This window comes from Castor canadensis, chromosome 13 (genome assembly GCF_047511655.1).
Source record: "Castor canadensis chromosome 13, mCasCan1.hap1v2, whole genome shotgun sequence".
NCBI lineage: Eukaryota > Metazoa > Chordata > Mammalia > Rodentia > Castoridae > Castor > Castor canadensis.
In genome coordinates this window covers 36,647,460-36,670,681 of record NC_133398.1, presented here as the reverse complement: position 1 = coordinate 36,670,681, position 23,222 = coordinate 36,647,460, and the positions used below count along the sequence as shown (strand labels likewise).

The 23,222-nt window shown below is 46.6% G+C and overlaps 1 protein-coding gene across 4 annotated transcripts in view; it reads right to left on the bottom strand.

Annotated features, from left to right (window-relative positions):
* Positions 1 to 23,222, bottom strand: part of Pax5 (paired box 5) — a 189,487-nt gene that overhangs the window by 144,849 nt on the left and 21,416 nt on the right. For all 4 annotated transcript variants that reach the window (XM_074051446.1, XM_020158166.2, XM_074051449.1 and 1 more), the window contains exons 4-5: positions 17,746 to 17,810; positions 14,099 to 14,227 (exon numbers count right to left, since the gene is read on the bottom strand). In XM_074051446.1, coding sequence (XP_073907547.1) covers positions 14,099 to 14,227; positions 17,746 to 17,810 — 194 coding nt within the window. The remainder of the gene's footprint in view (positions 1 to 14,098; positions 14,228 to 17,745; positions 17,811 to 23,222) is intronic.

The following is a 23,222-nucleotide window of genomic DNA, read 5'->3' as shown; positions in this document are numbered from 1 at the left end:
AGGCAGACACTAGCAATACTCCTCCCTTATGGGGGAGAGCCTTGAGCACAGGCTAGGGACATTGCCCAAGAGCTGCCAATGACAAGCGGCCAACTGGGTCTCAGATTGGGAAGGCCAGTTCTTCAGAAGCCTTGGCTTAAATATTTTGTGTTGGACTAACAGGTGAGGCATTGTGAAAAATAGGGGGGAAGGAAGAGCTCCAACCCAGACCTGGACACCTGCCACTGGCAAGAACTGCACCAAGTGTGTTACATCTGATTTGGAATTTACACGGGAATTGTTAAACTGAAATATTGTCGTCCCCACTTGACGAATTGGAAAACCGATCCTTGGAGAAGTGAAGGAATTTGTCCAAGGTCACAGAACAGGTACATGAGATGAGCTACAAGGATACGCTCACAGATACATAAAGTCTTACAGTGTACCAGGCACTTTCTCCTGCATCCAGTCTCACTGAATTTTTACAAAACTTTGAGGAAGACCAGTAAGAAAATTGAAACCAGGCATGGTGGTGTTTGCCTGTAATCCCAGCACTCAGAAGGCTGAGACAGGAGGATCTGGAGTGCCAGGTCAGCCTGGGAAACATAGCAAGACCCTGTCCCCCAACACACACACACACACACAAAAAACAGAAAAGGAAATCGCCCAGAATGAGTTGCCTAAAGACACCAGCAAAAGAACGCAGAGCGGGGTTTGAAATCCCCATGATCCACGTACAATGCCCCAAGCCCCACCTCAAAGGGACCTTGAACAACTCAAGCACAGGGTCTTCTCTTTCCCCCTTCTGCAGAGAGACACAAGTCATAACTGAAGTAAAGCTGGAAGATGCTCAGAGCCATGGAAGAGCAGGAAGAGAGCCCCGGGGAATGAAGGCATTTGACCTAAAAAGGTTTTGTTTTTCATCCATTGTCTCCCATACACCTTCCCCTCTGCTTCTCTGTCTGCCTCCCTAAGGTTGCCTCCTGAGAGAGGTACTTGGTTCTTAACTGATAAAACATGCTAGTGTTTAAAAGATACAAACCTGGCCAATCATCCTTTTCAGAAAAAAGATGTTCATTGAACAAAAGTACCATTCAGAAGTGTTGGATGGCATTTGTGTCTCACACAGAAAGGAAATGAAGAGAGAGGAGGTGGAGGAGGAGGAAGGGGGCAGCTGGGAGGAGGGAGGAGAGGGGATCAGGAGCTGGAAGGGCTGTCCAGGCTCTGTGTGCAGGAAGGGCACATTGTGGTCACTCGTCAGCACAGTGGCTGAACCTGGACGAGGATCTTAGGCCCCTCCAGCTCGCCTACCTCAGACAACTTAATTATTTGAGTTTCTGAAATGGGGCTAAAATTCTTCCAGAATAAATTCTGGTTCGTACTTCTTTCCTTTTCTTCTGACCCTAGCCTGAACAATCCTATCATTAGGCTTTGCAATATAAATAAAATGATCTCGTGTGTGTGTGTGTGGTTTGGGGTTTGAATTCAGGGCCTTCACCTTGAGCCACTCCACTAGCGCTTTTTTTTTTAAGGGTTTTTTCGAGATAGGGCCTTATGAACTATTTGCCCCAGCTGGCTTTGAACCTCGAGGCTCCTGATCTCTGCCTTCTGAGTAGCTAGGATTATAGGCATGAACCACCGGCACTGGCTCAAAATGATCATTTTTAAAAAAGAGAGAAAAAGATAAAACCAAAGAGCTGGGGATTTCCAAGTTTCTCTACGAGGTCTTCCTGAGGAAGCCACATTTGGGGTAGAAACACTTTGCTCTGATCATCAAAAAAATAATTACCAATATTTCTTGAAATGTGCTGTAGGCCAGTGCTAATCAAAACACTATAGGTGACACTTTTTAGTTAGCAGGAAAGGCAAGAGTTATTAATTCCCTTTTGACAGACAAGGAAGCTGAAGGGCAAAGAAGCCAGGCCCTTGGCTGTCAAAGCACACGTGTCTGGTAGAAGGAAGGGCTGGGCTTGAACCCCGCCGCCCTCTGTGCCACCCACTGCCATCAGCCAATCGCACCTGGAGCTAACCATCTCCAAGGTATGGCAGAGAAGTGTGTGTAGCAGTGTTGGGGTGGCTTCAGAAGTGGGGTACCCAAGTAATAAAATTCTACTAGGGCAGAAAAAAGTGAAATTGGAGAGCTGAGGACATTCGATGTAGCACTCAGCCTCACACTGACACCATCCCATTGTGACACTCTCAGTGACAGGCAAACCAAGGTGGCAGGTAAAGCTACTCTGAAGCCCACAATTTATGCAAAGTCCTAACACTGCCACTCCTGAACTCTGGGCTGAGCCATGTGTCCTTGGGTAATGTTCTGGATGTGTCAGAATCTCCGAAAGGGGACAATGAAAGTATCCATTTGGTGCAGTGCTTGTGGACATTAACTGCAGTAATAATCTAAATACATACAGCCAGCACTTGATAAGTGCTTTTCACTATGGTTGTACCACGGTGTGGCCGTGAATACGAACCTGGAGCATATGCTCAGTTGAGGCCAGCAGGAGAAGGAGCACAAGAACCAGCATACGGTCTGCGCATGTCCAGTGTATATGCGGGCTTGTGTACATTAGCCCATGGGAGAGCTCTAGCACCGTCCAGAATGACTGTCACCAGGTCCTTTCTATGCATGACTAGATGATGGAGGCTGGGGTCAGACAGGAATAGGAACGTGCATGCTGTGTGAGGCTCTGGGCTCTACTGACCTGATAGGCTTGTGGCTTCTGTGACACCCAGAGTCCCCATGCAAGTACATATTTGCTGTCACATACAATGGTGACTTCTAGACATGGGTCCTGCCCTCAGGACCCTTCTCCTCACAGTGTCATGGCAGAAACAGAAGAGTGGCAAATGGGACGTTTTTATTAATAGGCTCCATGTGCTGGATGGGAGGGGTGCACAGGGAGCTAATGGTTAGGAGGGAACACTAGTGTCACGTCAGAGGTGACACTGAGATTTTGGAATGTCAACTGGGCACACATGGGGAAGGGGCAGGGGACAGTCTTCCAGGCAGTGGAAGTAGCCCTGTAGTAAAAGGTTACATAAACCAGGCATGGTAGACACTCCTACCATAATCCCAGCACTTAGGAGTCAGAGGTAGGAGGATGGCAAGTTCAAGGCCAGCCTGGGCTATATAGCCCCCCTCAAAAAGAAAAGGAGAGAGAGAGAGAGAGAGAGAGAGAGAGAGAGAGAGAGAGAGAGAGAGAGAGAGAGAGAGAGAGAGAGAAAGAAAGAAAGAAAGAAAGAAAGAAAGAAAGAAAGAAAGAAAGAAAGAAAGAAAAAGAAAGAAAGAAAGAAAGAAAGAAAGAAAGAAAGAAAAAGAAAGAAAGAAAGAAAGAAAGAAAGAAAGAAAAGGCAACATTTATTGGGCACTTATGCCTCAGAAGTCGTCCTGAGCACTTTTTATACACACTTGTTCATTTCATTCACACAACTCAATTGCAGGCACAATTAGTGCTTTTGTTTACATATAGGGAAACTGAGGCTCCAAGGTAAAATAACTTGTCCAAAGCATAGGAGGAGTGATTGCTGGAGTCAGCATCAGAACCCTGGTTTTCTGACTCAGTGACCCTTATGTGTGACTCTTAGGCTGAAGGGCTGGAAGGAGCTTTGACTTGACTGGACTGTACATGAAAGGCACATGGAGGGGCTGGGGCTCATGAAGCAGCAGGCACCTGACCATGGAAAGCCGTGCAGCCTTGTTAAGTTTGGATGGTTTCTGAGGACAACAGCAGATGTGAGGGTTAAAACCCTCCAGTTGAGTCACTGGTCAGAACTATATATCAGAAGAGACACTTGACGATACTGTGTGGAAAGCAGACTCTTTGGAGGCAGGAGCCAGTGAGGAGGCTGCAACCAAAGTCCAAAAGAGAGAAGAGAGTGCTTGGATCAATGCAGTAGCCATGCAGACAGACAGAAACAAGTAGATTCAAAGGTATTTAGCATAGAGATTCAGTGACCTCGAGCAGAAACCTGTCAAAAGGCACTTTTTCTTTGGTCAGGCAGAGACACAAACCTTCTAAACAGTGAGGCTGGCAGGACCCCTGCTTCTGACTAACTTAATTTCCAGAGAAAAATTTAAAATGGCAACCCTTTCCTCTCCTGTGGCACCAAAAAGATTTCAAAAGCATTTTCCAACCTGCTATTTTATATAAAAGCCTAAGGAAACATTACTAAAACCCACTCAGATAGGAAATGACCTGCCCAAGGTCACACAGCTAACAGAGAAGGATCCAGACTCTGACTCCAACTCCAGTGCTCTCTCTGGTACACCATACAATGTCAGAGCCCAAAAGATCCTTAAAATTCCAACTGCTTGAATCTCCATGTTTTAACACAAGAAAAACAAGACTCAGGGAGAAGTGACTTGCCCAAGGTCACAGAGCAAGTAAAGGTTCAAAGTAGAACCAAGAACTCCAGAAAAGTTTGTGTCAAGACATCTGGACCATGGAGGTGAAAAAGGATTAATCCCAGCAGCAGTGGTCCAGCCTCCCCTTCCCACATGAATGGTGGCAGAGAAGCGAGACTCAGGCAAATGGTCAACCCACCTGGGCATAACACCCCGATCCAGGTGCAAGCATACCAAGCTCACAAACGACCAGTACACACTGTCATGTTACCCCTCTCCTCCCTAATTCTGGGCAACAACTAAGCTGTCCTGGGTCAATGGTGCCACCTGGTGGCTGGTGCCGGGAAGACCACTCCTTGCTTTCAATCCTTTCTGGTCACTCAAGGGGCCACACCTTTCTCTGTGCTTGCTCATAGCTGTAGTTTCACCACAAGCATTCTCTTTTATACACTCCATCTTCTTTATCCTTCTTTCATTCTCTTCCTGTCAATTCTTCTCAACTTACCTCAGGACATTCTCTTTTTCTCTGTCCCCCCATTTTATTTCTTGAATGGAATAAAAAATAAATTTTTCTTCATCCATGGAATAAAATTACCCAAGGAAAGACTGATGGAAATGATAACCAATATCAAAGAAGATGGAGACTAGAAATTTCAAAGTGAAACTGGGTATACACATATGTGTACACATTCACACACACTCCACACTCACACAAGCATGAGTCACCCACAAATGGCCATCCAGAAATACCCAGAAGCTCTATGAAATCAGAACAAAAGTCTCCCATTGTCTTTTATACTTGCCTGTCCTCAAGTGCTGGGTGTTAGAATAAGTACCAAGCTCATTTCTTTATTTCCCAAACAATATCATGGCTGGGATATTTTTTCCCACCAAAAAAATGTCCAGGGTGGGGTCTTGCAGGCTAATGCAGAGCTGAGCTGGGTGGAGAGGCAGGGCTCTGAGTGAGCCAGAGGTAACTGAGATTGGCACAGACTGGAGTATACTGGAAGGAGATGAGACCTACGGCATCCTGTTGGAACTGCAAGGGCTCTCTGTGGCTGTGCCTCTCTGTGGGAGTTCAAGCCTTGGACAGGAGCAAGAAACACTACAGATCCCACTCTGCTACAGGAGGATTTCCAAAGTCCAGTGTGTCTTGCTTCTCCTTCCACAGCTCCAAGACCTGCCATGGCTCCCACTGCCTTCAAGAGCTAAGAGCGGGAGAAACTGACAGCACCCAAACCATTTAAACTCTCTCCCTCTTTATATGATGAGCAAACAAATTCAGAGCTTGCAGCAGCCAGGAGCAGAATACCCCAAAGTGTAGTCCAGGGTCCCTTAGGGGAGGTCCCCAAGATCCTTTAGGGGTCTGTGAAGTCAAACCTACTTTCATAAAATGCCACAATGTTATTTGCTTTCACTCTCATCACTTCATAAGTATGCAGTGAGTTTTCCCGTCCAGAATGAGTGAAACTGCAACAAAGTGAATCAGAAGCAGTTACGAGAATCTAGCTGTCTTCTGTTAAGCCAGAGGTGAAAGAGACGCACACTGTAGACCAATGTCACCCTTACTGAGTTTTTAGTTTTTAGTTTGGGAAATATAGTTCTTAGTTCAAAAATATGATTTATGTTATGCATTTATTACTGCTATGTTAATAAATTAATATTTAAAATTTCTACCCGTGTTCATTAACCCACACAAACGAAAGTCCCTTGGAATCCTCAATCATTTTTAAGAGTTCAAAGGGATTCCAGGACCAAAAGCTTGAGAACTGCTGGTCCCATACGAATCGGGAAGGGTGAGGGGCCTGAGCAAAGCAGGTGTGTAAACAGGCAGGGGTTGGGGGAGCTCAGTGGCCTTGGCTCTCACAAGGGCCCTTGCTCACTGAATCAAAGTGAAACTTGGGGACAAGGAGCTGGGAGGAACTGAAACCTGGCCCCCCACCCATGGGACAGGCCCCGGGGGCAAGAGGGAAAGGCCCCTCAATTGACCACCTGGCTTCTTCATCCAGGAGGCCTCTGATAATTTGTCTGCCTGGGTCTCCACTGAGGTGCCCATGGCTATAAGAGCAGGACAAGGCAGAGTGGCCAGCCAGGCTGGAGACAGCAAACTCAGGTCCTGAGCCTGTCTGCTACTAACCCCACTGCATACCTTTGGGTGTCTGAACTACCCTAATTTGGGGGTACAAAGCAAATGACCTCGATCCCACAGTCCTGGGCTGCTTCAGTACCTACCTCCCCAACCCACCTGCCTCTGGTCTGTGAGACCGACTGCCCACTCCCCTGACCACATTCATGCATGACTGCACACACACGCACACACATGCACACACACACACACGCATGCGCACACACCAGGCCAATTCCAGGACTCACATTCCATGGGTTTCAGCTGCCCCAGACAGGAAGGAATCAAACTTGTTTTTTCAGTGTCTTTGCTAGGATTTCAGACACTTAAACACCATGGGACAGAGAAAACAGCCCAAGTGTTGTGAGCCAAGGTGGGTGGAGTAGCCTGAGAGCAGCCCACCCAGCAGCCCCAGAAGGAGGTTGCCACCCAGTGTTACCAGAAGTGATTCCCCCACACCAAAAAAAAAACCAAAAACCAGACATCTACATATGAAACCCCCTGATTTTGAGATGTTGGTAAGGAATTGAACATCGTAAATCCAGGGCAAGCCAAGGAAAGTTTGGCAACCACACGACCATTGCCACCTCGTTCCAAGTGGTGCCCTGCCAGGGATGACCTTGACCATGGCCACCATCTAGACAACAAGAAAATTCAGAGAAGGGTCCCCCAGGGTATGATACATCTAGAGATACCTCACACAGGGCCAGGGCAGGGACCTACCCTGAGGAGGCCCCAACAGGGACCAAGACAAAGTGGTGGTAACCTTCTTCCTAGCCCCAAAAGCCACTGTGAGGAAGCGGATACCTGTCCTCCAGCAGAGCCTGCTGATCTCCCCTGCTCCGTGCTGGCCTTTAGTGACTCCACAGGCTTAGCCATCTGAGAAGGATGTGTGGCCAAACAATGAACATCCCATCCTCCTTGGGGAGTGGGCTGGCTCTGGACCAGCAAGCCAGGCCAGCAGACTCCCCACAGGACAGCAAGCCAGAAGGAGTGCATTGTGTGGGTAATGCCACAGATAGGAGAACTCTTGAGAGTGTATGTGGTCTGGAATCACAGCATGGCTGAGGAGTAGAGGGAGGCCACAGTGGGAAGGTCAGAGCTTGCAGCCAAGAGCCTGGGCAATCAGAGGGTCAGCCTCCCGTGGGGTGATAGGCTGCTGGGTAAAATCATGATGGCTTTCAACAGTGAGGATGACAGATGGCCCTATGAGAATGGGCAAAAGGCGGGAGAGCTGAGATTTGTCACATCCAAAGGCAGGGGATACCAAGGATTTTCTGAAGACCCAGTTGTCTTCTCCAGGTTTTCTGTGTTTTACTGTTATCCTGAGACCTCTCCTCTTCCTCCTCGAGCTTCTTTTCCCATCAGCATAATGACTGCAAGGTAATGTCCTAGGTGCTCTCTGCGGTCCAAGCTGGTGACCCCCAAGGACCCCTGAGATACCCAGCCCTCTCTGGCTCAGATGCTCCCCTTTTTCCCCCTACCCAAGAGGCTGCCTCCTCTTTGTGCTACTCAGGCCTCTTTTCATGGAAAACCCAGGCTTCACACTTTCATTCTTCCATGAAGAGGCTGGAAGACTCCAATCTTGAAGGAAAAGGAAGAAAAGGAAAGCCAGTGGCCCTTGGTTTTGCAGCCGACACCTGGGGGCACTGTTGTTCAGCCTAGATGCCCATGGGCTCCCCGGCTTCCTCACTGGGCACCTTCAGTGCCCATGATGTAGGCTGTTAAAAACAGGAAGTCAGTGGTGGTTTCGGCTGCCAAACAGAACCGTGGCTGGAGCCTGCTGTCCTCAGCCTGTGACTGGTCTCTCATCCTCAAGTTTCCAGCGATCATTTATTAAGCATTTACTATGACCAAGCCCTGCAGTGAAATCTCTGTAATCTACAAGGCTCTGTTTTCCAGATCACAAAATGGAGGGCCAGAGAGATCCTGTAACTTGCCACAGATTTTACCACAGAAGTCCTCAAAACATCTTGGCCCTTAGCCCATGACCTTGCCTCACACCCTGTGGAGGCTCTGTAGAGATCAGAGAGCTGTGGAATCATAGCGCCACCAGGGCTATCTGTGTAACGACTCTGGAACCCCCAGCTTTGCCCCATACCCTTTCCCTCTGGGAAATCTGGAAGGGTTTCCTACCCTCTGCTTTAGCCTTCTACCCAGGAAAGGAAAAGCGTCCTAGGAGAGAAAGACCAGGGCCCATCCAGGGTCAGAATGAACACCTGTAATCCTGTCCCTCCACACCCAGGCCCCCATGGGGATCTGCTGGGAAAAGCAGAGCGAGGTGCCCAACCTGAACAACAGAGAGGGGAGAAGGAAGTTGGTAAGAAAGAGAGCAAGAATGAAAACAGAGAGGAAAGTGAGTGTGTGTGTACAAGAGAGGGAGAGGTTTGATAAACAGCACACAAAGAGCCAGATAACCTAGAATGAGATGTATCCCCAAACAAAAGACATGGGAAGAAAACAGAGGAGACAGCACCCCTAGAAAGAAGGGTGGATAGAGCCATTAGAGGAGCCCCCAAACCTTGCCATGAGGGTCTCACAGGACTTACTTGGTACCTTTTTAATGGACTGATACCTCTGGGTCCTGGCTGCCTTTCCTGTGCCCTCCTGAGGTAGAGGACAGTCCAGGAATCAGAAGGCTGGAAAGTTCACTTATGGTGTACTCCCACTGCCCCAACAGGAGCTGCGGGCCCCCACAGTCTACACTGGTACTGGCCTGAGCTGGTGAAAGGGATTCTCACTCCACTGACCTCATGTGTTCAGGGCCTTTCAAACTTTGGGGGAGGAGGAGAGGGGAGGTCGAGGGGACCTGAATGGGGGTCCTTGAGACAGCGGAAGGAGGCCTCACCAGAGATCAAAGACTCAGGAAGCAGCAGAGGGTCTGGGGCTGCCCTTTCACCCATGGCTGCTGCTATTCACAGCCCTGCCTCCTCTGCCAAGTCCAGCCTCAGCACCAGTTCCTCTAGGCCTTCCAGAGAGGGACAGCCCTCCTCAGGCTCTGAACCCCCAGCCCAGCAGGAATTCTGGGGCCACTGCCATAACTTCCTCCATGAAAGCTCTTAAGTCAGACCAACCAGGCTGCCTCTCTCCACTGGCCCAACTCCAGCCAGACTCTCACAGCCTCCCACAAGCCTTCTGCACATCTCTGTGAGGCAGCCTATGCCAAAGGCTGGGACAGGTCAAAAATGCCCCTGATGGGGCCCCTATCTGATCACATCCATGTGAATGACAGACTCAGATCCAGGCGCAGGAGGGAAAGACAAATTGGAAGAACACCAGACACAGTGTGTCATAGAAGCACTAGCTTCCTAGACTGTCACAGGCCCCAAGACCCACAGCTTCCAAACCAGAATGCCTTCTGCTCCTTATTTGCCCTGTGCCTGCTCACACCTCCAGTGATGGGGAACTCACTACCTTGCCATCCTTAGCCCAGCCAAGCTGTTATCAGGAAGCCAAACGCTGCTGTCAGCTACCATCTGCATGGATCCCAGTAGCTTCTTTTAACCAGCCCCACCTCGGCCACAGGGATTTAATATTGCCATAGCCACAGAACAGTTCATCTGCGACTTGGACACAGGTTCCACATTCCAAGTCTGGTCTTGGATGCGTCCTGGAAGGAAATCTAGAATTTCTAGGTAAAAAGGACCCTTGTCAATCTGTTGGTCTCACAATGTTCTAACTTGTTTATTTTGGCTACAAACTCAAAAAGGGCTTTCTGTGGAAACCCTAAATACCAAACAGAAGCCCTGTGGTAGGGAGACCAGAAACCCCCATTTACCCTCCTCACTAAGTGTGAACCCTCCAAAACTGTGTGACTGACCCATTCCACCAACAAGCATTTATTGAGCCCTTACTGTGTGCTTAACATGGTCCAATACAAGCCATCAGCCTTATGTGATTAGTGAGCCCTTAAAATATGGCTAGCACAACTGAGAACTGAATTTTCAATTTTACTTAATTTTTAAACTCATCTAAACTTAAAAACAGAAGCCATGTAAAACATTTTTTCCACTAAACACAATTTCATTGTTTTGAAGGACTCACTACCTTTGATGTTAGCTTTCAAATGTTTAGCAATACAAATTGAGATGTGCTGTAAGTGTAAAATACATAACTTATTTCAAAGACTTAGTTCAAAAAAAAAAGGAAAACACATCATCACATTTTTATATTGATTACATGTTGAAATGACAATATTTGGCTAAGGAAAATATATTATTAAAATTAATTCCACCTGTTTCTTTTTTTTTTTTTTGGTTTGGATTTGGTTTTTTGAGACAGGACCTTACTATGTAGCCCAATCTGGCCTCATACTCCTGATCCTCCAGTCTCAGTCTCTGATTACTGGGATTACAGATATGCGCCACCACACCCGGCTTCTTTTTACTGTTTTTAATATGATTCCATTTCATTTTAATGTGTATTCCATTTCTATTGAACTGTACTGGGTTAATCACTTTCACATTCACCCTAACATGAGAAACATTCAGCAAACTTTGTGCATCTTGAGTCTCTAAAACCATCAAAACATCTCCCCACTGCTTCCAGATCCGAAGTCCCAGGGCTACTACAGTCAATATCTGAGCCACCCCAGCCTCTCTTGCTATTTCTCTCCCTTTCAAATTCCAGCCATGGGCCAGTCCTCTCTCTGCGCATGCTCACTGGAGTCCCAGAGTCAACACACTCTTCCTTGTCTTTGATTGGAATCCTTTCTCCTCCCCCTACCAAGCACACCAATGCCATCCCCTAGGAGGAATCTTCTCAGACCCTTTTGATCAAAACCGGCCCCTCCCTGCCTTGCCTGCCCGCTCTGCTGTAACATCCCACACTGCCCATCCGGGGACTTTGAATTTGCAGTCTTGACTAGCCTGTCAGTGCCCTGAGGTCTGGGCAGGACAGTGGCCCCAGGAAATGCCGAAAAGGCAAAACTCAAGTCCAAACTGGAGATTCCACATTGTAAAGCCTCAGTTACCTCATCTGAGACATGGGGCGAGACTCTCAGTTACCTTCCTCTTGGTCTTCTAATGCCCCTCTCACTCCACGACTTTCCCTGCAGGCTGCGGAAGGCTCCTGAGAAAAATGGTACCATCCTGGAAGCCAGCATCCTCACACATCATGCTGTACAGCCTCCCTGGGCACCCCCTGCTGGGGGGCAGCAGTAGCCAGACGATACCAGGAAGTGGAGGCTTCAGAGTCCTCCAGCTCCTCCTGACTTCCCAGTTTACACCCAGCTGGCTAGCTTGGTTACCTCCCTGATAAAATGGTGGTGTTGATGTCTGCCTCTGCACCTGCCCCTGGAGCCAATGCAAGGAGGATGTGGAAGGACCAGAGAGGGCACAGTGCAGTACTCCCCCAGACACTTCCTGATAGGAGCCGGGGCATTTCTGCACACCACTCTGCTCATCCACCAACATGCTCAACATGCTTGGCCAGCATGAGTGAGGAGGAGGTGCTGGTTGCCCCTGGGGGCCTCCCATTCTTCCCAGTCCCTTAAGCTTCTGGAACACCAAGCCATTCCTCCTTAGTGCACAGAACACAGGCTGAACCTCCTCCCCTGTCTTTGTGGAGTATCAGAACTAAAAGGATAGCAAAAATCATCCAATCCTACATTTGGTTTTGTGACAGCTTTTGTTTCATTTTGGTTTGGCTTTTGTTTGTTTGTTTTGTTTTTGTCTGTGCTGGGAATAGAACCCAGAGTCTCACCAATGCTAGGCACGTACTCTACCACTTGAGACACATCCCCAGTCCCACATCTGATTCTTGAGACTTCTGTATGGCAGCTCAGACTTAATCTTCTTCCATACTTTTTGAGATGGGGCACTCACTATCTCCCAAGGGATCCGTTATCCATCCCTAGACCACTTTCATATGTACAAAGTTCTATCTTACCCTGACTTAAAATTGCCTCTACATCTGCCACACACTGATCTGTAAGCCCACACAACAAAGCCTCAATCCTTTCTCCTTCCAAAAATTTGAAGATAATATCCAGTCCTGCTTATTCTGTTTTTCTTTAGGTCAAATATCCCTAAGCCTGTCGGTGTCCTCAGGTATCTGGATCCTTCTCTGCTCAGGTTATACTCAACTAAATACAACCCAAGTTGTCACTGTCCCTCTTAAAGATCAATATCCCAAACCACCCACAGTTGTCAGAGAATGAACTGAGAAGCGCAGAGTATCAAAACTAACCACTACACACCTTTCAAGCAGCTCCAGAGGCCAAACAGCCACCACCAATCAGAGACTGTGAGCTAATACAGCACTCCAACACTGTAATGCAATGCCCCCAAGTCAGGACTTGTCTATTGCTAAACAGAAAACTAGATTTTATTTTTTAATTTTTCCAAAAATCTCTGTCTGATTCTTCAACTCCAAGGGAGCCTCATCCAACCCATCCCTCCATGGTGATCCAACACAGCCGGGCTCCAGCTTGAAGCATCTGCTTCGAGGCCAGGTGACAATGGGAGAAAAGATGACACCATCAACCCCATAAACCAACAGAGATGGCAGGCACACTACCTCCCGCAGAAAGCTGGCACAGCAACCCACTGGGTTAAAGACTTCTGACATCTGCTCCGGAGTCAGGAGCAGGGGGAGAGGGGAAGCAGGTTCCACAAGCCATGACTCATTCCAGAAGCCCCACAGCTGCAGCCAGAGGCCACAGGCCCAGCTTCTGCGCGGCCTGGAACATGCAGCCCACAGGACAATTCACTGCTAGGCCAACTCAATTTTCTAGTTACAGATCTTAAGTACTTAGGCATGTGCTCACAAGAACATACATCCCTTACACGGAGCTAAGAAAGGGAATTGTGCTAAGGAACAGAGTAATTGAATCAAGATTTCTGTCACGCTGCTCTCAGGCCCTACGCCACAGCCATTTTTTTTTTTTTCCCCTTCCTGACTAAGGTTTTACAGACTCCCAGGGGGTCATCTCTCCTCTCAAACCGATTAATGTCAGCCAGCACAGGGCAGCCTAACCAGCGGAGGGGCCTGTGTCCAGCACAAAGATAGCCAGCTCTAACAGCCTGGGCGAAACATAGCACACGGAGTGGTGAGGGGTTGAGAAAAACCAATTGGGAGGACTGTCATCTTTGTAATCCCCAGGGGGCCCTTGCATGTCTTCCTTCCAGGCCGAAGGGCAAAGATGAGAGAATTATTAATTTCTTCCACCCCACCATCCCCTGGGCTGAAGACCTTCTAGACTGAGAAGAGCGCCCACCCCTCAGTAAACCTGCCCCTGCTCCCTCCACTCCACTTGTGCCCTTTCACTGCAGGGCAGGCAGCAGCTGCTTTGCTCAGCCCCTCTCTCCTTCTCCAAGGCTCCCCACAAAGGGGATCTTGGTGCTGTGCTCAGACCCTCCACACACAGGGTTCCTTGGGTGTCGTGTCTACACAAAGCTCAGTTCACAAGGAATCTACTTGGCCCATTTTTTTCCACTCAAGGAGTGAAGATGGGAGGAGCTCAGAAAGAACCAATCCCAGCTAGGTACCTGTCTGCCCTCCTTGTCCTCTAGGAAAGGACAGGGCCCTAGAATTTCAGCCCTCTGCAGGTGAGGGAGTGCTGAGTAGACACTTATTTCTACCCTCCTCGAGCATCCCACAGACACCGTCTGGCCATCCCTGCAAGGGCTGGCTGCCACTCATACCTTCATCTCTCTTGCGCTTGTTGGTGTCGGCGCTGGGGGACGCAATACCCAGGATACCGCTGATGGAGTACGATGAACCCGCTGAGTCTGTGCTCACCGATGACACCTGCGTGGCGGAGCCCGTGGACACTGTACAGAGGAAGAGGGGCAGTCAGGGCCAGCAGGAGGCTGAGGGGCGTAGGGCACCTGTGCTGGCCTGTCACAAATGTGCTCCCATACACTGGACTGGGTGCAGTTGTGGTGGGAGGGGACCAGCCTGAGGACACTCAGGAACATAGGCACAGAGTAGAAAGGAAACACTGAAATTCTGCCAGTCCAAGGATGCAGGAAGCGGGGGGATGGAGAAGAGAAAGAGGGCAGCTGGGGCCCACCACCCACCACCCACCACTGCTAGGAAGAGCTCTAGATAGACTTTGTAGTTGTTGTTTGGCAGTTACTAGGGATTGGACTTAGGGCCAACTGTTTGCCTAGCAAGTCACTTAAGACATGACCCCCAGCCCTTTTGCTTTTAGTTTGTTTTTCTAGTAGGGTCTCACACTTTTCCCTGGGCCAGTCTCAGACTTCAATCTCCTACCTCAACTCATAAGTAACTGGGATTACAGGTGTGTGCCACCATTCCTGGTCCCTACACGTAGTGAAGCCTGTTCACTCCTGGTTTACACACCCACTCAAGCACATAGACATAAATACCTGCTCACACATAGTCATACATACAGCCAAGCAAACAGCCAGCAAGTTCTCTCTGCTTCTTATAGCTCCTCACTATCTCTTCTCCCATTTTTACCTGGAATTTATTTTTAATATTACTTATAACAATAATTATTAATGTTTTCTGAAAACTTAATCTGTGCCAGCCATTGAGGCATGACCTCATTTTATTCTGAGAACAATTTTATAAGCTAATGTGGGGTAATGGTATTCCCCAGTGCAAAGGTAAGGGAACCAATGCTCAGAGAAGATAAGTGACTCACCCACAGTCACACAGCAAATAAGAGGCAGAGCGGTGATTGGAACCCAGAGACTAAAGTCTTTTTTATTTTTTTTTTTTGTGGTACTAGGGTTTGAACTCAGTGCCTCATGTTTGCTAGCTAGGTGTTGTACTATTTGAGCCACTCCACTAGCCCCTTTTATGTTGGGTATTTTTGAAAAAGGGTCTTGCTTTTTTTCTTTTTTTGCCCAGGCTGGCCTCAGACTACAATCCTCCTAATCTCTGTCTCCCAACTAGCTAGGATTATAGGGGTGAGCCACTAGTGCCCAGCTAAAGCTATAATAATCTGCTCCTCACTAACTAGTACTGAAGAACAACAATATGCTTTGCATTAACACAGTGTTTTTATTTGACTATTTCAACAGCCCAGAGTGGTATTATTTATTTCTATTTATCAGATGAGGAAATAGAGGCTCCACAAAGTGAAGTGATTTAAGGTGACACAGCTGATAAGCCAAAACAACTAAGTACAACTGAGCCCCAGGTCTGCTCACTTAAATTCTAGACTTCCCTGCCCAGAAGTGGTGACAGAGGCTGTATGGGAGTACTTTTTTGGTTCATTAAAACCTACAGCCAATCTCACACATCTCCTTGGGCCATAAGTAGCTGGAGGCAGGTGGAGCTGCCTTTGACTCTGAAGTGTAGGAAATCACTAGAAGTGGTGGTGATCCTGTGAGAAGCTGTTACTTTCCTGGGAGTGGATCTAGCTCCTCCCTCCTACAGACCTAGAGGGCACAGTTCCTTTCTTCTCATATTTGAGTTTGATTTTAGATCTTCCTTCAGAGACAGACACAGAAGCAGAAATCGTTAACTTCTCTTTTCCTTCACCAGAAAAAGCACCTCAAAATAGATTTATGCAAATTTCACGACTTTTTCTGTGTATTAAGATACAAAGAACAGAAGAAGAAAGAGGATCACAGGCCACTTGATACTTTAAACAACAACCACATATAAGCCAGGCTCACCAAGTCACCAGCAGAGCTGATGACACTTGGTTAGGTATTTTGTGATGGCACTACACTCGAAAGATCCAGGTTCCAGTTCTGACTCCACCACTTCTGGGCAACATGTCCTTGGGCTAGTTATTTAATCTATGAGTTTCAGTTTCCTCACTGCTCAATAAGTTTATAAGCTATAAATGGCCATATAGCTATGAGATATAGTTTTAATAAAAATTTCTGGGACAAAGCAAAACATTCTGCTGACCTCTGGTAGAATTATTCCTCTAAACCTATTGAAAGAATATTAGGTACTATTAGTTTAATTTTCATGCTATATGTCCTGAAACAGTTAAAGCCACAGGTGAAATCTCAGCCAGAAGCATTCCCCCTGCTCCAGGAAGCCCTCCTTAGTTCTCTCCCCACAGCCCAACAGAAGTGCTGCTCCCTCCCCCACCGCCCATCCCTTCTTTTTGGGCTTCATTTCAACATTTTGAAACTTCTCTTTATTACTTTCCCCTGTTGGACTAAGACACCCTTGAGAATAGGGACTTTGTCCTATCTCATTGGTAGCATTGGTCTCCAACACCATGGTCTGCGTAGCAGGGGCTTAGCAAACTCTTTCTGAATGCATTACTAAGTGAAGAAATATCTCATGGCAGGGTGTTCTGTCTTACCCTATCCAAAGAGGCAAACCTGGAGGATCAGAGACCTGGCTTGTGTCTGTCCATCCTCCAGTGAGGAAACTGAAGCTCAGAGAAGTGAGGGACTTTCACAGTTCACTCATCCAGTGAGCTAATAACAAAATTGGAACTATAAGCCAGGCCTCTGACAGTTCCCCATCACCATGGAAAGTTCAAGTGCACAGTTAAAGAAAGAGTGACGGTGATGAAGAAGGGGAAACGGATGCACAATCTGAGGTGTGATTATTCAGAATTCATGGGCACCTGGGCAACCCCAGCTGTTGGAGAGTTGCTGAATGGTTGCCCACTTTCTTACAGTACAGTCATTTTCCACCCAGCTAGCCAGAGATGTTTCCTCTGTCCCAAATGGAGAAATGGTGGGTCTTAGAGAGACACATCATTTTCAACTCAATTTAAAGAAAAGGAAAAGGAAAAGTCTGAACTCTTCAATAGTGAGAAATAGGACACCACCTTTACAAGTCATGGCCACTCAAACTTCACCTGAAAGCATCAGAAACCACACTGGCAGCCATTGACAGTTCACAGAGTACATGATACAGAAGCAAGAGAAAGAGAGAAAGAAAGTTTGGGAAGTTTTGCCACATCTTCACTCAAGACTGCAAGTGCACAAAGAATTGTAGAAGGGCTGGTTGATAGAAGAAAAAAACACATTCAAAACTACTTACTGACTAATGATGCAGAAAATGTTATGAATAAGTATCCCTTTCTTGATTTATTACTTTAATTATCTGACATTCTATAGACCCCCATTAGTGGATTTTTTTTGGCTTAGATTTCAATTTTCTGTCTCATGGTGAAAGCTATTTATCATAATAATCAGTAAAATTCAAAACCTTTTAGCAGTATTTATAAAATTCATTTACCAGGTTCAGCCCTTGGAGAATGACAAAGAAGGCGCATTAGTACGTGTGCCGAAGTGTTTTATGCAGAATTATCTGTCCATAAGAATGATTAAAAGTTCTTTAGAATATTTGGAGCCCATTAGATTTTCAAATTTTTTTTAAAAGTTCTTCTTACCTATGCTGTGACTGGAAGCTGGGACCGGCTGGTTAGGGGGCTGCTGTACTTTCGTCCGGATGATCCTGTGGATAGTGGGGGAAAAAAATGGCTATTTACCATCACGAAGGAAAAGGACCTCAACCAACTAGGCACCAAGGACCAGAAAACCTATATTCAATCTGAGGCATAGGGACAGAGGCGGGAGGAGGAGGAGGACACTATGAACCCAGGTTGAGAATTAGGAGGTCAGAGGAATTATCTCCCTGGGTGCCTTCGGATAACTTGCACCCCCTCTCTGGGCCCTGAGTGCTTCTTCTGAAGAAAAGGAATCACGTGATAATACTACAGCTCCATGAGGGACTCCCAGGGAGTTTCTTCTCTTCCCTGGAGCTCAGCCTCCTATCTATGGAATGAAGGAACTGAACCAAGTGACTCCTGGTAACTCTCACGTGCTGGTTCCTCTGCCCTAGAGAGTCCACCATGTGGAAGAGGAATATCCCTACCAGGAGCGAACTTACCAAGGGAGGGGGTATATGTGTCGCTCCTAAACTAGAGAGGGTTAAAGTGCTGCCAAGAGATAACCCTCGGCTTGGCTTTGCCAAGAGAAAGCCCACCTTGTACAAAACCTCATGGAAAGAGCCCACATGCCTGGGGGCTAGGGGAACCCTGGCCTATCTTTCCAGACACTTTGCTCCAGTTTTAACACATACTTGATGATGACCTTGAGCAAGTCCATTCCACTGTGAGCCTTGTGGAACAGAACATTCTTGCTCATTTTAATTAATCAAATCCTTCTCATAAAAAAATAAAATTTGTACAGAAAAGCCCAACGTGTAAGAGATAAAAGTGGTACTGTGGCCAGGTGCTGGTGGTTCATGCCTGTAATCCTAGCTACTCAGGAAGCAGAAATCAGGAGGATTGTGGTTCAAAGCCAGCCCAGGCAAATAATTTGTGAGACCCTATCTTGAAAAACCCTTCACAAAAAAGGGCTGATGGAATGGCTCAAGGTGTAGGCCCTGAGTTCAAACCCTAGTACAGCAAAAAAACAAAAAAAGACAAAAAAAAAGTGGTACTGACTCCCCTTTGCTACTGGCAGCTCTGATGTTCTGCAGAAACTTGGGCTCTGGGGAGTCTCCATTATAAACATCCAGCTGGCACCACACATGGGGCCCTCAGGAGACCACAAGCCCAGCACATCTATGATAACAGATCAGAGCCCAGTCAAAAGTCCCTTTGTGTTCTACAAGAAAGTTCCTTCCCTGGTGTTTGGGAGAAGTCATAATAGAATGTTCAGCTTCTTTGGAAAAGTTATAGTCCAGCCTCAAATGATTGAGTTTTTTTTTTTTTCATTATGAAAGTGCTCATTGTAGACTATTTGGACAACACAGAGAAGTACAGAGAAGATAGCTAAAGTCACTTTTTGGTATATTATTATACCAACATTCTGTGCATATTTAGAAATACCTGTTTTCTCTTAACGAACTGAGGAGTAAGTCACGTACACAGTTGTGTATCAGCTCACAACATTCCATGAGAAGCTTTTCTACATGGCAGACCATTATTTCTGGAAGTTCACTTCAAGGCTGCACTGGGTCTCCAACTTGTGCAAGTGAATGGGAAGAACCCCTTAAACTCACTGGGCAGCTGGCTCTGTGACTTTACAGTTTGGCATTGGACACCCAGGGCATTCGGCATCACCAGCTGAGATCACCTAATGGGCCCGTTCTGAGTCCTGGCCACTTACCAGCAGCCCTCTGTCCTTCTCTGATGTGTCAGCTGAAGTGCTACCTCAGATACATTCTGAGTGTCTGTGTTTGCTTGTTTTAAATAAGCACACACAGAACATACTGGACAAAGACCTGGGAGTGAGGCCATCTTTTTACCACCTGGAATTAAGTTGACATCTATTCTTTGTACTTTGTATATGTCACATTCTCAGTGTATGTCTACAGAGGTGCAGTGAGATAAGTAAATATAAGGATATGCCAGATATAATAATAGTCTGCCCATATAATAAATGCATGATAACATTCCAACATAAAGTTCTAACTTCTTATTAAACCTGTAGTTTAATGAAACTACTCATTATGTACAATTTAATAGATTCTAATAAAATAAGTTAGTTTTTAAGAAGCAAACTATATTTTCTTCACTTTTCTTTTTTATGCTGGAGGTTGAACGCAGAGTCTGTGCTTTCTAGGTATGTGCTCTATCACTTGAGTCATGCCCTAATCCTTTTGCTTTTAGTTTGTTTTTCATATAGGATCTCATGCTTTTGCCTGGGCAGCTTCAGACCACAATCTTCCTACCTCCGCCTCCCAAATAACTAGGATTACAGGTGTGGGCCACTATGCCAAGCTTCATTTTTCTTTTAAAATATTTACAAATCGCCAGGCACCAGTAGCTCAAGCCTGTAATCCTAGCTACTACGAAGCAGAGAACAGGAGGATTGTGGTTCAAAGCCAGCCTGGGCAAATAGTTCATAAGACCCTATCTTGAAACCACAAAACACACAAAAGAGCTGGTGGAGTGGCTCAAGGTGTAGGTCCTGCATTCAAGTCTCAGCACCAAAAAAAATTTATAAATCACTGGCAAGGAATTATCAATTGTCATAAATCACTGACAGACATCTGGAGCAGTATTAAATATTTAAGTTCCAGAATCAAACAACTAGAATTTGAAACCCAATTTTGCAATTTCCCAGGTACACTACCTTCAGTAAATTACTTAACCTCCCTATGCCTCATTTTCTTCATCTGCAAAATGGGACTAAGAATCATTCTTACCTCATAGAATTATTATTAGAATTAAATCAATTAACTACTTAGAAGTGACTGCTACATATAAATAACAAGTGTTACATGCTGTTATTCTCAATGGTGTCATCATAAAGATTAATGACAAGCCTTAACCTTCAAATACTCAGGTAGTTCACATTTGCCTTAGAAATCACATGGGGCCAGGCATGGTGGAGTGTGCCTATAATCCCAGCACTTGAGAAGTAAAGACAGGAAGATCGAGAGTTTGAGGCCAGTCTGGGCTACAAAAACAGACAAAAGCACACGGGGTTAGCTCCCTTGGGACTGGGGAGGAGAAGCAGCCATCCTCTTTTTGTATCTTAAGGATACAGACAGAATGCAATGGTGCTTTATGGGGGATCCTACAAGTATAGGGAACCCTCCAAAGCTGCCTCCGGGGGTGAGAGATTTCGCCCATGTGCTCACAGCAGCTGCCAAGTAAAAATCTTCCATTGAGAAGAAATGGCAGTGAGAGGAAAACAACTCCATCCCAGTAAGAACATCCTCAAATCCTTTTCTAAGCCACAAACTGTTGGGACTAACTGGCAGTCAACATTAAAAGGCATGTCCTTGGACTGGGATGTGGCTCAGTGGTAGAGGCTTGTGTAGTATGCACAAAGCCCTGAGTTCAACTACCAGCAACACACACACACACACACACACACACACTCACACTGGCATACTCTTACCTTGCTGACCATAAGCATGACCTGAATGTCATATAAACATCCTCTGGTTCAACAGAGAAGGGGAGTTAGCAATCAACCTTTTCCTACAGGTGAAGAAACTAAAGCCCAGAGTGCTCGAGTCACTTGCCCAGGATCACACAGCAAGTCGGCTCAGATTCCTAGCTCCCACTTTTCTTTGAGCCACACTCAAAGGATGTGATCCCTCTGCTAAATATGTTCTATATGAGGCATAAAGCCTATCTGGATTCAAAATCCATGTAGAATTGGAGAGTTAAAACTCCAATAGATTTTACAGATTAAAAGCTTTTAAGGGGGCTGGCAGGATGGCTAAAGTGGTAAAGCACCTGCCTAGCAAATGCAAGGCCTTGAGTTCAAATCCCATGTACTACAAAAATATAAACAAATTATGATACACTTTTTAAAAAGGCACTTAAGGATCCTGTTTTGTCATCACTCCATCCATTCCTTTGAAAAGCCAGGTCTTCTTGCCACCATACCCCACTATTCCTTACAAAATTCCACTAAAAAAAGAAAATCATGGTGCCTTGAAAAGGGGGAGATAGGGCCCCTAAGCCCATGACCCTGATGAAACTGTTGTCAGCACGAAGAGAAGCATGGGTGATCAGCTGTGCTGAGAATCCAAAAACCTGGGTCCAGCTGGACCAAGCTTGGAAGGGACTCTGGAGGCCCCTCAGGCCTGCAGCTGACATGGAGGAAACAAAGGGAGTGGATAAGTCATCTCAGAAGACTTGCTGCCAAAGTTAGGATCAAAGGCAAAATTAACAAAATGTTGTCTGGCTGCCTCCAACCCCTGCACAGTATATTTCTTTTCTTGAATTAGATGCTAATATGTATAAGTTGTAAGTTTTTCCATGAAGACATGATTTCTAGCTTCTTTTGAAAAATCAGAACACCCAGCAATGTTGGTCCCACATACTGACATGGACATCAACCAGTGGGTACTCAACAAAGCTGCCCCTCCAAGCCAGGAAGGCCACTTGTCCCTACTGCTTGGTCCCTGATTCAGAGCCATGGGACTGGAACAGCAGAAGAGAGACCTCATTTCACCCACAATTTGGGTCAGTTCTGGGACAACCACCTCCAACTGACATGCAGGCTGCATTCCAAAAATCCCTCTTGCAGGTTCTAGAGCATCCCAGCACAAACTGTTCCTTAAGAAGTCAAATAAGCTGGGCGCCAGTGGCTTGCACCTGTAATCCTAGCTGATCAGGAGGATCGAGGTTCAAAGCCAGCCTGGGCAAATAGTTCATGAGACCCTATCTCAAAAATACCCACCACAAAAAAGAGGTGGTGGAGTGTCTCAAGATGTAGACCCTGAGTTCAAACTCCAGTAAAAAAAAAACAAAAACAGGCCAAATGAACAAGGTAGTTTGTGACCCAGGAAATTTCCTAGCAGAACTGTTCGGTGTTGCTTAATCCCATGTCACCATGGTTTCCCACATTAGTCAAAGATAGCAGGAAGGCCCACATTTGTAGGGGTGGACAGTGGAGAGTCCCCTGTGGCCACCAGAATAGCTATAAATGCAGCCACCACGCCTCCCTATCTGTTTGAAATAAGAGAGGCAGGGCGGGGAGAGAGCTTCTATTTGGTGACATTTGCAAGGTAGGTATTTGGAAGCTGCATCCATTTTAGTGCAACGGGAGCATTGCCTTCCTGTGGACAATAAGACTGATACTGCAGCTGGAGGAGAAGGGTGCACTGGTGAGAGATCATCCGTGCTCAGAGAACTCTCACTGAAGAATGCAGTGAGGAGCCAGGTGAGAGACGAGTCCTCAGAGAGGAAAACTGGAAAGGGCTGACAGACAGCAAACCATGCCAGCTTCAAGGCTCTAAAGTGCAGTGGGCAAGGCTCTTCCTTGCCTCTCTTCTCAGAGATCCACATTTCTGTCGCTTGCAGAGACCTACAGGACAGTGGTGGATGGAGACCAGGTCTTCTCTTACATCTTTCCTCTGTGCTTCCTACCAGGGCCTCAGTTTCTACACCTG